Source organism: Natrix helvetica, assembly GCF_964273705.1.
Source record: "Natrix helvetica genome assembly, chromosome: 9".
Classification (NCBI taxonomy): Eukaryota; Metazoa; Chordata; class Lepidosauria; order Squamata; family Natricidae; genus Natrix; species Natrix helvetica.
In genome coordinates this window covers 1,388,094-1,400,800 of record NC_138560.1, presented here as the reverse complement: position 1 = coordinate 1,400,800, position 12,707 = coordinate 1,388,094, and the positions used below count along the sequence as shown (strand labels likewise).

At 43.3% G+C, this 12,707-nt stretch overlaps 1 protein-coding gene across 1 annotated transcript in view; it reads left to right on the top strand.

Moving 5' to 3' along the window:
* Positions 1 to 12,707, top strand: part of ARHGAP35 (Rho GTPase activating protein 35) — a 46,481-nt gene that overhangs the window by 22,742 nt on the left and 11,032 nt on the right. Inside the window, exon 3 of the mRNA XM_081962231.1 lies at positions 2,713 to 2,857. Within this exon, the coding sequence (XP_081818357.1) occupies positions 2,713 to 2,857 (145 nt within the window). The remainder of the gene's footprint in view (positions 1 to 2,712; positions 2,858 to 12,707) is intronic.

Sequence of the window (12,707 nt, the reverse complement as noted above, 5' to 3'; positions counted from 1 at the left end):
TTCCTGGGGCCACATGGTTCAGGAGATGTCCTCAAGGATTGGTATTTCATCCAGGCCACCGATTTTCTTTCTTTCTTTCTTTCTTTTCCTTTTTTGAGCTCAAAATAACAAAACATCTGTCCTTGTATGCTGGGACCCTCATTGTAATTGAGTCACACCCCACTTATTGTTTTTTTTAAAATTATTGCAGTGTGTCCATCTTCTCAGGTTTCCTGCCAACTTCCTCATCTTGGAAAAAAAAAGTAAATTACTATTTTTATGATGAAAAGTAATCGTACATTTCTTTCTTTTTTTGCTGGTTGATTGTGTGTGTGTGTATATGGGGGAGACGGGGGGGGGCTGCAAAACTACATCTGATGCCAACTGGCTCTTGTCGCTCAGTGATTTGAGATTTGCAAAAGTAGTTATATAGGGCAAATTTTAGGATTGAAGAGCTATTTATGAGAAGCCGGTTCCCTTGTGACTGGTGGCTGATTGTTTCAACCATATTTCCTTACCTAAACAGAGAAGCAGAATGACCACAGGTGGGCAAAAAAGCAGTGGGAGCAACTTCCGACTTCCCCGTTGACTTTCCCTGCATAAAGCTAGTTGGGAACTTTCCAAGTCAAAAAGTGACTGTAACAGTTTGGGAGCACTGAAGCACATCAACTTTGCAAAATTTGCATCCCATGGGAGTCATGGGCCTTGAATTTGGGGTGCATTCTGTAAGCTCATTTGAGGTACATTGATAAAAAAAATTCTTCCTGTATGATGTATCGTTTCGCCCAATTGAAGGTTACAAATTATCAGACATGAAAAATTATTGAAATGAAAGACATGAAAGAATAGTATAGTATATATATGATGTCTGTTAATTCTGCTTCCTCATCTTTTTACATCCAAATATTGTGGATCAAATCTGTGTTTGATTTGGAAGATCCAGGATTGTCTCAGCCAGTCATCCATCCATCCATCCATCCATCCATCCATCCATCCATCCATCCATCCATCCATCCATCCATCCTTGCTCTCTGTCTCTCTCTATGTCTCTCTCTCTGTCTCTCTGTCTCTCTTCTTTCTTGTATATTTGAAAGAGAGGCTTGGTTCAGGATTCTGATTTGGGGATTTAATCCTTCTCTTACGCAATCCCTGATCGGTGATTGTTTTCATTTGTCTTCTTTTCTATACAGGCAGTCCTCGACTTACGACCACAATCGAGCCAACAGTTTCCTTTACTAAGTGAGATGTTTGTTAACTAAATTTTGCTCCATTTTGTGACCTTTCTTGCCACAATTGTTAAGGGAATCACTGCAGTTGTTAAGTAACTAAGACTGCTGTTAAGTGAACCTGGCTTCCCCCTTGACTTTACTCATCAGAAGGTCGCAAAAGGGGATCAGTGACCCCGGGACACTGCAACCACCATAAATATGAACCAGGTTGCTAAACATCCAAATTTTGATCACGTGACCATGAGGCTGCTGCAACAATCGTGAATAATGGTCATAGGTCACTTTTTTCAGTGCCATTGTAACTTCGGACAGTCACTACATGAACGGTCGTAAGTCGAGGACCAATTGTAGTTTGTGGTTCAGTGTTTAATGATCCTCTGCTGTTCTTCTTTATCCTGTGTGAATCTACTGGCTCTTCTCGTAGCTGTTCTAAGCCAGTCTTGGCATGTTGTTTCAGCCTCAGCCAACCCCATTTAAGCCACAAAACACCTTTCACAGCATTGTTTTCGAAACAAAGTGGTGTGTGATCTGCATTGTAGTGCCTTAATCTGGGGGAAGCAGAACAGATTTTTCCTCGTCCCCTTTTGCCGTCTTTGATGCCTGCTGCTATTTTGAATTCTCTGCCACTCAGTGTATAAATATGCTCATCCTTATTTTGGTTGCGCTGAGCCTATTTTTCTCGTGGCTTGTGTTGTGACATATCCCTTGAATGGCTTTCTGCTTTTTTATATAACGTTTTCCAACTGGTATTATTTATTGGTTAGCTTCCTGCCTGCAGAAGCTTATGGTGGCATAGTCACAGCTCCCCCCCCCCCCCAATTTCCCCACCATCACAGGCCTGCTGGGGCTTGTGGATGGGCAGAGAGTGGCTGACCCAAAGATACCAGAGAGACTCCGTGGCTAAGGATGGCTTGGAATCTTGGTGGCCCTGTGCTGAGCCTGGTATCTGCTATACAGTGGCTCTCATGTCACATTTATTTATTATTTCTTTCTTTATTAGATTTTTATGCCACTTTTACTACTTTATAAGTAACTCAAGGTGACGAGTGTACATAATACTCCTTTCTCTTCCTGTTTTCCCCATAACAGCAATCTTGTAAGGTAGGTTGGGCTGAGAGACAGTAACTGGCCCAAAGTCACCTAGCTGCTCTCGTACCTAAGGTGTGATTAGAACTCAGAGTGTCCTGGACATTGACCTAAAGACATCCAGTCAGATTCATGCCTAAAGTGGGACTAGAACTCACCACCTCCTGATTTCTAGACCAGCACTTTAACCATTACACAGAACTGAATATTGCGGGCATAATTAAACAAATATGATTTACTAGCAATTTGTGCTTTCAGATATATAGATCCCATTTGTCTAATGAGACATAAGGTTTTTCAAGTGAAATGTCAGGCTATCATCTTTAGACAATAAAACAGCCTCCTTCACTCCCTCCCTCCCTTCCTTCGTGACTGTACATTCCTGGCCATACTAACTTTGATTAATTGTTTTCTACAGAAACCAAAGCCGAAGCCTCGACCATCTATCACAAAGACTACATGGGAGAGCAACTATTTTGGGGTGCCTTTGACCTCTGTAGTGACCCCAGAGAAGCCCATCCCCATTTTTATTGAGAGATGCATTGAATACATTGAAGCAACAGGTAAGCAGGAAGGCCACGTTTTAATGGTTAAAGTTGGTGCTTTAGGAGAGCGGTGGCCACAGAGTGGCAGGGCCACATTGCTTAGCTGGACACAGCTGGGTCTGTCAAAATGTGGGGTTCTCACCCCCCCCCTTTTTAAAAAAAGTGTGATATACCTATTTTAATGACAGGTTAAAATGAGGTATATCATATTTTATGTGATGTACTATCACATAAAGGTATATGTCAGGGGTGTCCAAACTTGGGAACTTTAAGACTTGTGGACTTCAACTCCCAGAATTCCCCAGCCAGCATAGCTGGCTGGGGAATTCTGGGAGTTGAAGTCCACAAGTCTTAAAGTTCCCAAGTTTGGACATCCCTGGTATATGTGATACCCAAACTAGGTAATATCATCAGTCCGACTAGTTTGGGTAGTGAAACGTCTGCAAGAAACCAACCAAGCTCAGAGAGCATCAAGGATGCCGCATTTCGATACATTACAAATATTCTCAGTTATTGATACCTGTTTTAAGACATGCATCCCAGTTTTCATCTATTTCCTTCACTATAATGAAGGGAATCCACTGTTGTTTTTTGTAATCTTAGACAGGGGTGCTCTGAGGGGTACAAAGTGGGGACTCAGGGCCACCTATGGCTCTGGAACCATGGGTTGCCCACTTCGGGTTGGAGATACCTGGCACTGTTTTGGAGATGGTTGATTTAGGATTATTATTCTGAGGTTTACAGTCCTGGGTAATACAGAGGAAATCTCAGATTCTTGTTCTCTATCAATTTCTCATGCTTTCAGAGTGACTTTGTAATTTTTCGTTGCTAGAAATTGTAGAGTGTGCTCCCCCTCTGCTAAATTGTGATAATGCTTGCACAGTGAAGGACGAAGTCAGAAGCTCCTAATTGGCGTGGGTTTTTTCCTCCGTTTCGGCCTCACTTCGGGTTCTCACAGCCTGCAATGATGGAGCAAAATAAAGGGGGTTTTATCATGCTTTGTCTTGTGAGCAAATAACACATTATTAAACAAAAACCATGGGGACATCCACTGCCTGCCTAAGCAGAAGAAATAAAAAATGAATTCGGGAATGGGAATAAATCCAAACGTTTCAGCATGCTGGTTAGGAAACGGAAATGATTTGTCCACGTAACTATTGAACGCAGTTTAAACTCAAACTGCTTGGAAGGCATGATGTATTCTGGTAGGATTTGAACTTGGACTTCAAAGTGTTGTGTGGATGTTGCTGCCATCTGTCTTTCCCCTTGCTTAATTATGTAGAGATAACCTTTGAACTGCCAGAAGAATTGTAGGCAACTGTGTCTTGCATCACAACTACGCCTGCTCTTTGCTGATTCTTCCTGGTGTGTCACGCAGGTAGAAAGCTGTCTTGATGTTATCCCAAAAGCTGCAAAACTCTGTGGAGAAGGGTGTATGTGTATCATTCAGCTCTGTCTAGTACATCAAATAAGTAGACTTATACTATATAAACATATGTGCAATTCAAATAATTATTATAGTTAAATCATTTGCACTCGGCTCTCGAACCCCATGAATAAAAATGGAGAGGCTGCTTTTCGGTGAAGGCTTAAACCAATTTTTAAGGGTCTCTCCCCTCTAAGTGATAAGTCTTCCAAACTTCTTCCCTTATCAGCTCTCCTCTTTACTGCATCAATAATTGACAGTAATGTCTAACCGTGGAGGTTCAAACAGAATATGAATCTTTTTATCCCTTGCAGCTACAGTAGGTGAAATTGGATAACATCTGCCGGCTGCTTAATTATTTAACTATTAGCCAGGTTGATCTGGAAGCCTTAAAAGACATCTTTGCATTGTATATACATGTCCCCATAGGATAAATCCTCGGCAAACCTCAGGGTAAAATTGCAAAGCTGACTTTCGGCTGCGGAATATTTGCCCTTATTTCTAGCGAAAATAAGAATTTCAGGTTAGTTATTTCTATTGAAACGTTTCTCCTTATGAAGATAGATTTTGTCAGCCTTCATTTTGGGGCATGGGTAGCATTTGCTGGTGGTTTGGAGGAGCTTATTTTTTGAAATCACTCATTCAATCCCAGATGAAGTTCTGGTTTGCTAATCTGCCACCTTAAAAGCAAGGTGGTAGACACTCTTGGTGCTGCTAATAACTTGGATGTTCTTGGGGGAAACTTCTTGAGAGTTATTGTCAAACAGTATCCTACAGAGAGTGTATCCTGCACAGGTCAACCCTCTCTGCAATTTATCCTATACTTGACATGCTTCCTGTTAAATCTATTCTCCATGTTCACTATTCCTCTTCTATCTTTTTACCTGCCTGGTCACCCCGAGAGGCACATCTGTTTCTCCTGTGCTCGAAAGCATGTCAGAGCAATAAGCCTCTTAGCAGTTATAATTGGGAGAAAAGCAGAAAATAATAAGTTGGCTTGTATTGAATGCTGCATTGGGAGATGGGAACTCTTTATTAGTGTGGACTTTGGCACAGAACTGCACATTGTGTCTGTGTTAGCAATGCCAGATGCTATGGATGCTGCAGAATAATAAGAATTTTGATTACTTTTATTTATTTATCTGTTCTCTCTCTCTCTCCCACCCCCCCACCCCCCCTCTCTCTCACACACACACACAGACACACACACGTCTCATCAGCTGTTCAAACACTTTTGTGTTTGAAAATGGCCACTTTCATAAAAGCTCATCCCTTGTATGAAACTAATACTACACAATTTAAATAGTCAATTCACACAGAATGGATTGAAAACCAATACAATGGTGACCCACGATGTTATTTCCTTAATGCTAATAAACCCCCAGATTACAGTACGGTATAATTTAACACAGAATATTTTTGGAAAGAACAAAAGAGATTCAGATATGTATGTAATACAGATATGTAATATTAGTGGAACTCAGTCTGGATTATGGGATATTGAAAAACTGTCTTTAAAGAGACAGAATAGGAAGTAGGAAATGAAAAAAAGTAAAAAATGTATTGTTCGTGGAATTAATCTAGTGGGGTGTGTGTCTTTTTCCCCCCAAAATAAAGGAAGGAATTTTACTAGAGTGGTTGGCTCCATCAAGCATTACTTAGTATGATGGCCATGACTCAACATGGTGAGTTTGGGCTTAGTTAAACAAAGGAAACATTGAGGTATTTTCAAAGCAATCTTCCAGAGTTCACATGGTTACCATCTGCAAATGTCCTGGAGAACTTGGCAACCTAATCGGAATTCAGTCTTCTACAGTGCCATAGAAAGATTGGGCTGCAATAAAGAATGGCACGGAGAAAATTTTAACAGGTGACTTTCAAGCCCTGGTTTATAAACATGCATGGGGTGGCAAACTCTGTTTTGCTCTCTCCCTAAACTTGTCTGTAGTTTTGACTTACCCGTAGTTTGGCATTTCGTGAACTTTGGCACAACGATTGTTGGAGGACAGGCTTCTGGATCAGAGCTGTCTGGTCTAGCCTCTTACCCCCACCCTAGTCTTTGGTATCCACAAGAGGGCATGAATATAGGGCACCAACTTTCCCAATCGGCTTTGAGTAGCAGTAACAGTATAACAGAGTTGGAAGGGACCTCGGAGGTCTTCTAGTCCAACCCTCTGCTCAAGGAAGAAACCCTATATCACTTCTGATGAATGGCTAGCCAACATAATCTTAAAGACTTCCAATGATGGGGCATTCACAACTTCTGGAGGCAACTTCTGTTCCACTGATTAATTGTTCCAACTGTCAGGAAATTTCTCCTCAGTTCTAAGTTGCTTCTCTCCTTGGTGAGTTTCCATCCATTGCTTCTTGTCTGCTCTTCAGGTGCTTTGGAGAACAGGCTGACCCTCTCCTCTCTATGGCTGCCTCATATATTTTAGATGATAGCTAGGATTGCTCTCAACACCAAGCAACCTTGGGTGTGTGTGTGTGTGTGTGTGTCCCAAATTCAATCCAATCAGTTTATTGCTGCTGCCATCCTCAAAGGCGGTCTGCCACAGGCCAGCTCCTTCAAGCCTCACCAACTCCATCCTTGCGCACCAGCTGTCTCAGGATTATTTTCAATTTTCCCAAAGTGGCCCATTTCCCTTTACAAGTTGCACAGTTGCTCCAAACCATGGTTTGGATTTTTAAGGCATGGTTATGAAAATGTTCTTGTCCCACCTGTTATATTAAGCCAGTGTTTATCAACTTCGGCACGTTAAGACGTGTGGACGTCAACTCCCAATTCTGGGAGTTGACATCCACAAGTCTTAACGTTGCCATGGTTGAGAATCATTGTTCTAGAAATTGCTGTAACATTCATTCAGCCAGTCGCACACGCAGAATTCTAAGCCTCTGTCATTAATCATAATGCCAAAATAATGAAACTCGCAACTGAAGTTCCACCCTTTCACCTGTGGCATGCACACCTGTAAAAGACCGACAGGCCTAGCTCTTTGGGAACTGGTTTCCACTGAGAAACGATGCAGATTTAAAGCAGCAGCATCTCTTCACTGTCTTGGAGCTGATCCGATTCTTAACTTGGCGGGAGATCGGTTCAGTTGTCACCTATTGTGTTTGACAACTGCCCTTGGCGATGCCACAAACACATTGCAAAACAGATGCGTGTGCAGCTTTCTCTGGTGTAAACGTCAACCTCAAGGAAGTTTTTTGCTACTGATAGCAAAACCCAGAGGATAAACAATTGGATTGCCAGGCCCGGGGACGTCGTGGCAGGTCTCTTTTTCCCCAGTCCCCAATAATTGTCCCATTTGGATCTGTTTGGATTGAAATAAAAGAACAATAGCTCTAAGGGTAGAAGGATTGCGCCACATCGGCCCCAAAACCAGCAGGATCTGTTGACATCTGAAAAGGAGCTGGCATTTTTATGAAGGCCCCGTCAGAATTTCAGCCCACTGATGTCATGGACTCGGAATGTGGTAAGGCAAGAATAGATACCAGGGCGCAGATTAAAAAAATAATAATAATCAGGAAATTTGCAAACTTTTAAGAATTGCTTTAACTTGGTTGTTTTCGGTTAAGAAATTGCAGACTTGGAAGGAAAGCTAAATCCAGGTGTTTCTGTGGAAGGATTGCTTTAGAATTTAACCGTCTCTTTGAGAGTGGCATCGGCTATCGAACAAATGGTGCCGTTGTATTGTAGAGGTTATGTAAAATCTCTCTAATACCCAGGAAAATTTTGCCTTCTAGGGTCGTTTTTCTCAATGTTGACAGCTTTAAGACAAGTGGACTCCAACTCCCAGAATGGCTGGGGAATTCTGGGAGTTGAAGTCCACAACTCATAAAATAGAGTTGAGAAACACTCTTGTAGTTGACAATGCAGGCCAAGGGTTTTTAACCAGGGTTAGATTTCAAGAAATCTATGAACTTCAGTGGGAAAGAAAAATAGCTTCATTTTCCACGACCTCTAACTGAACAGTTAGCTTGTCTTGTTACTGATTTAATGGATTAGGGGGGAAAAAGCCACCTTGATAGCACAAACTATGACATATTTAATGCATTTAAATTATCCCCCCCACCCCCGGTGATAATATGATTTGATGTCGGCTAAATGCATTTCTGCTAGTTTCACTGAAACTGAAGCTACCTACATTCATATTAATCACATTTTTCACACACATTTGAGGAAAAATAAATTCTGTTTGTGCTGACAGATCTTTGATAGCAAATGGCACCTTAAAATGTTTCTAATTTGGTTATAGGCTTGGATCAATTAGACATTTGGATTTTTTTTGCAGGAATATTTTTAATATTTTCTAACACTGCAAGAAGAACACTAAATATAGGACAGCCATCAAACAGTGTTGAAAGGCTGATTATCTGTTTTCAAAGATGAAATGTTTACAGAAAAACACAGATTTGTGGTGCAGTTCATTGCCATATTTAGGCTAAAGTTCCTTGAAAGACACGATGCGGTAAAAAGGAGGCTATAAATGTATACTTTGGAAATAAGCTCCTTCGCATCCTGGAGTTTTTGCTAGCTGAGAATTTTGTCTGTTGAGATGGAGTCCACCTACTTCAATTGGTGTTGTTCCCATTTTATGAAATGATAAACGAAGAGCTGAGCAGCAACTGAGATCAGATTTGAACAGAAACGTGCAGATTTGTTACGATATTTTTAAAAATGAGGATTACTATGTGTTTGCTTTTGAATATTTTCTGCTGTTCACATTATAATGGAATAACAGATTTCGAAAGTACCTTGGAGGTCTTCTAGTCCAACCCCCTGCTCATAAGTGGCTGTCCAATCTCTTCTTAAAAGCCTCCAGTGATGGAGCACCCACAACTTTTGGTGGCAAGGTGTTCCACTGGTTAATTGTTCTCACAAAATCCTCCTTAGCTCTAGGTTGCTTCTGTCTTCAATCAGCTCCGTCCATTGTTTCTTGCTCTGCGTTCAGGTGCTTTCAACCCACGTTGAGAACCCCCTATTCCTACCTCTTTCCCCCAATTTAAACTTTATTCCCCTCTGTCGATCATTAACCGGGGCAAATAACCCTGGCCGTTAATTTGCATATACAGTAAAACAATTGTCCTCCCGTCATCCAGCAGCAGCTATATTTGGAGACTGTTTGCTGCCTGCAGGAAGGACAGGGAGGCGTGGCTGCATAACGTCCAGCTTCTGACAATTGTCCCATTCTGGAAAGGGCCGTGTCCGATGGAGTAACTCGATGGGACACTGTGGGCTTCTCTGTTGAATGAAAGGGCAGTGGGGAAAAAGCAAGGCCTCCGTTCCAAGAGGCGTTATTATATTCCTCTCTTCCACCGGCGGAAGCCCAGGAGCTGCCCTGGGACAGCTTTGCTCTGGGCATGACTCCGATGAATGGAGCGTGTGGGCTGGTTACAGGAAGCCGCCAGGGATCGGAAGAGGGCCTCCCTGCCATCCGTCGGTCCTCTGAGTTCATAGAATCCCATTCTGTTTGCCTGGCCAAAAACCGAACGGTTGCAGGAACTGGGCCTGCCTAGTCTAGTGAAGAGAAGGACCAGGGGAGACAGGATAGCGGTCTTCTAATATTTGAGGGGCTGCCACAGGGAGGAAGGGGTCAAGCTATTTTCCAAAGCACCCGAAGGCCAGAGAAGGAATAATGGACGGAAACTGACCAAGGAGAGATTCAACTTGGAAATGAGGAGAGAAATCCTCTGACAGTGAGAGCAATCCACCCACGGAACAGAAGTTGCCTTGAGAAGTTGTGGGAAGCTTTCAAGAAGAGACAGGACTGCCATCGGTCAGAAATGGTGTAGGTCTCCTGCTTGGGCGGGGAGTTGGACTAGATGACCTATGAGATCCCTTCCAACTCTGTTAATCTGAACAAATAGCCTACGCAAACATTACCTAAGCAAGGTGTAAACTTCAAAGGACGTGGCCTTAAAAATCATCCGTGAGGCCAAGTGGGCTCTCAGGTGGACGTGGACAGAGATGTTAGGGAAGGAAAGGGAGGGATTTCTCTCCTCTCTTACCCCAATGCTGCTTTGTCTCTTTGCAAGCGGTCTTGGACTTACAACCATTCGTTTAGTGACCATTCAGAGTTACAACAGCACTAAAAAAAAAGTGGCTTATGACCATTTTTCACACTTAAGACCGTTGCAGCATCCCTGTAGCCACGTGATCAAAACTCGGACGCTTGGCTCCTGATTCATATCTACGGCAGTTGCAGTGTCCAGCGGTCACATGGTCCCCTTTTACGACCTTCTGACCAGCAGATTCACTTAACAACCGTGTTAACAACTGCAGGGATTCACTCAAGCACTGAGCCAAGAAAAATGGGGAGAACCTCACTTAGTAACTGTCTTGCTTAGCAACAGAAATTTTGGGCTCAATTGGGGTCGGACTAATTGTAGTGTAAAGGGACAATTTACAGCCCATAATTTTATACCCTGGGAAGTTGCATTCCCGGTTTCTTGTATAATTACTATTTTGGATGGCCCCTGAATGGCTCAGTTGCCTACATTTTGCCTGCTTGTGAATGAGGTGTGCATCTATCAACAAAGAGGCTTGTTTTTGGCACAGAAATGGGCCTATTGTGATAGCTCACCTACTGTTCTCAGTACACAACGCCTGCCTAGTTTTGTGTGTGACAAGGATTGGGTGTAAAACAGGATTTGATAACATAAACATGGAAGTGGATTGCAGGAAATATGGCTAAACATTAGTTTTTTGCCCCAGCAAAGTTGAGAGTCGCGTTTGCCATTGATGGTACGATTGGGAAGCTGCTGCTGCTGGCTTGGATTGGATGGGCATTTGTGTTCTTCCTGGGGGTCCCTAAGCCCCGTGTAGGCTCCACGCTTTACTTGCTGGCTCCGGGGAAGCCCCTAACAAGTAGAAGGGCCCCCAAAGCGGCTTGTTTCGCTGTCTGCAGTGCGCTCAGCCTGGCCTTTCACAAAGCCCCCGCCTTGTTTTAATTCCTTACGTGGGGGGCAGATACGGGTTTCTGCAGGTTCGACCAAACCGGTAGTAACTTGGTGGCCTGGGTGGCTGGAACCGGCAGTGAGCCAGGCCTGCCACGTCCCCGAACTGCTTCTCCTATGGCGCTGCCATCTTGGCGGCGCAGAACAATTTTCATTGCAGAAATGTAATTCCCCCCCCCTTTTTTTTAACGTTTTGCGCATGTGCAGAGCTTTTTAGGTGGAAATGCGCACGGAGCAAACATTTTTGCGGGCCAAAGCAGCAGTAATGCCAGCAGCAATCCACCCCTGGTGGGTGGGTGGGTGGGCATCTTTGCATGCCAACCAGGGATCAAGTGCATAGTTGCAATTGGCAGTTTTTAAAGCCGTGCCATTGGTGATCTCTGCCCTCTGAATAAACCTTGGGGACGCCCCTGTTTTTAACCTACCTTCCTGAATGGGAGGGGGGCAACCCTTTGCTTTCTCCCGAGTAGACCTCTCGGAAAGCAGCCATCCAAATTTGAAGATGCTGAGATGCTGAACTGCTTGCCAAGATGTAGATTCATGAGGAGCTTCCTGCAGCTGCCAAGAAGGATCGTTTGTCGTCTTCTACTGGTTCCTTAGCTTTCGGGTGGCTTCCAGACTTCCACCCTGGCTCTCTTTCCACTCAGTGGCTTCTCGTTTAAAAGAAAAAAGCAACCATTAAAGTAAGCAGGCACGCCAAGATTTATGTGTCAAGCTTTCTCATAGGAGCTTGCAATCTTTATTTCAGCCTAGTAGGATAAACGAAAACAGAAAAAGCTGGAGGGGAAAGAAGGAGCCTGTTTGCAAAACACCAGATGAGATTCTGGCACAGGCCAGATTTAAACCAGAGTCAGCTTGTTTGGTTGCTTCCTTTGGGAGGACAATGCTCCCATATTGAAGTATATCAGGCAGTCCTCAACGTACGACCAATGAGCCCCAAACTTCTGTTGCAAAGCAAGGCCATTGTTAAGTGAGTTTTGCCCATTTTATGACCCTTTTTTGACACGATTGTTAAGCGAATCACTACAGTTGTTAGAGAATCAGGTGGTCATTAAGTGAATCGGGCTTCCTCCGTTGATTTTACTGTCGGAAGCCAGCTGGAAAGGTTACAAATGGTGATCACATGACTGTCATAAAAACGAGTCAGATACCAAGCACCTGAATTTTGATTGCGTGACCACGGGTAAGCTGCAGTGGTCATAAGTGTGAAAACCGGTCTTTGGTCACTTTTTTCAGTGCCGTTGTAACTTGGAACAGTCACTAAACGGACTGTTGTAAGTCAAGGACTACCTGTAATCACGGAGGCACTGTCAAGGAATTGGTGGACTTCTAGCATTTGTGCTGTGGATGATCTCGTTTTGGATACCTGCACTGATCAGGTCGTTGATTTATACCACCCTCTCCCCCTCCTCAAATGGCAAAGAAACTGCCTTAGCCATTCATCGCAGGTCATTTATAGCTCTTTGTAATTAGGAAATA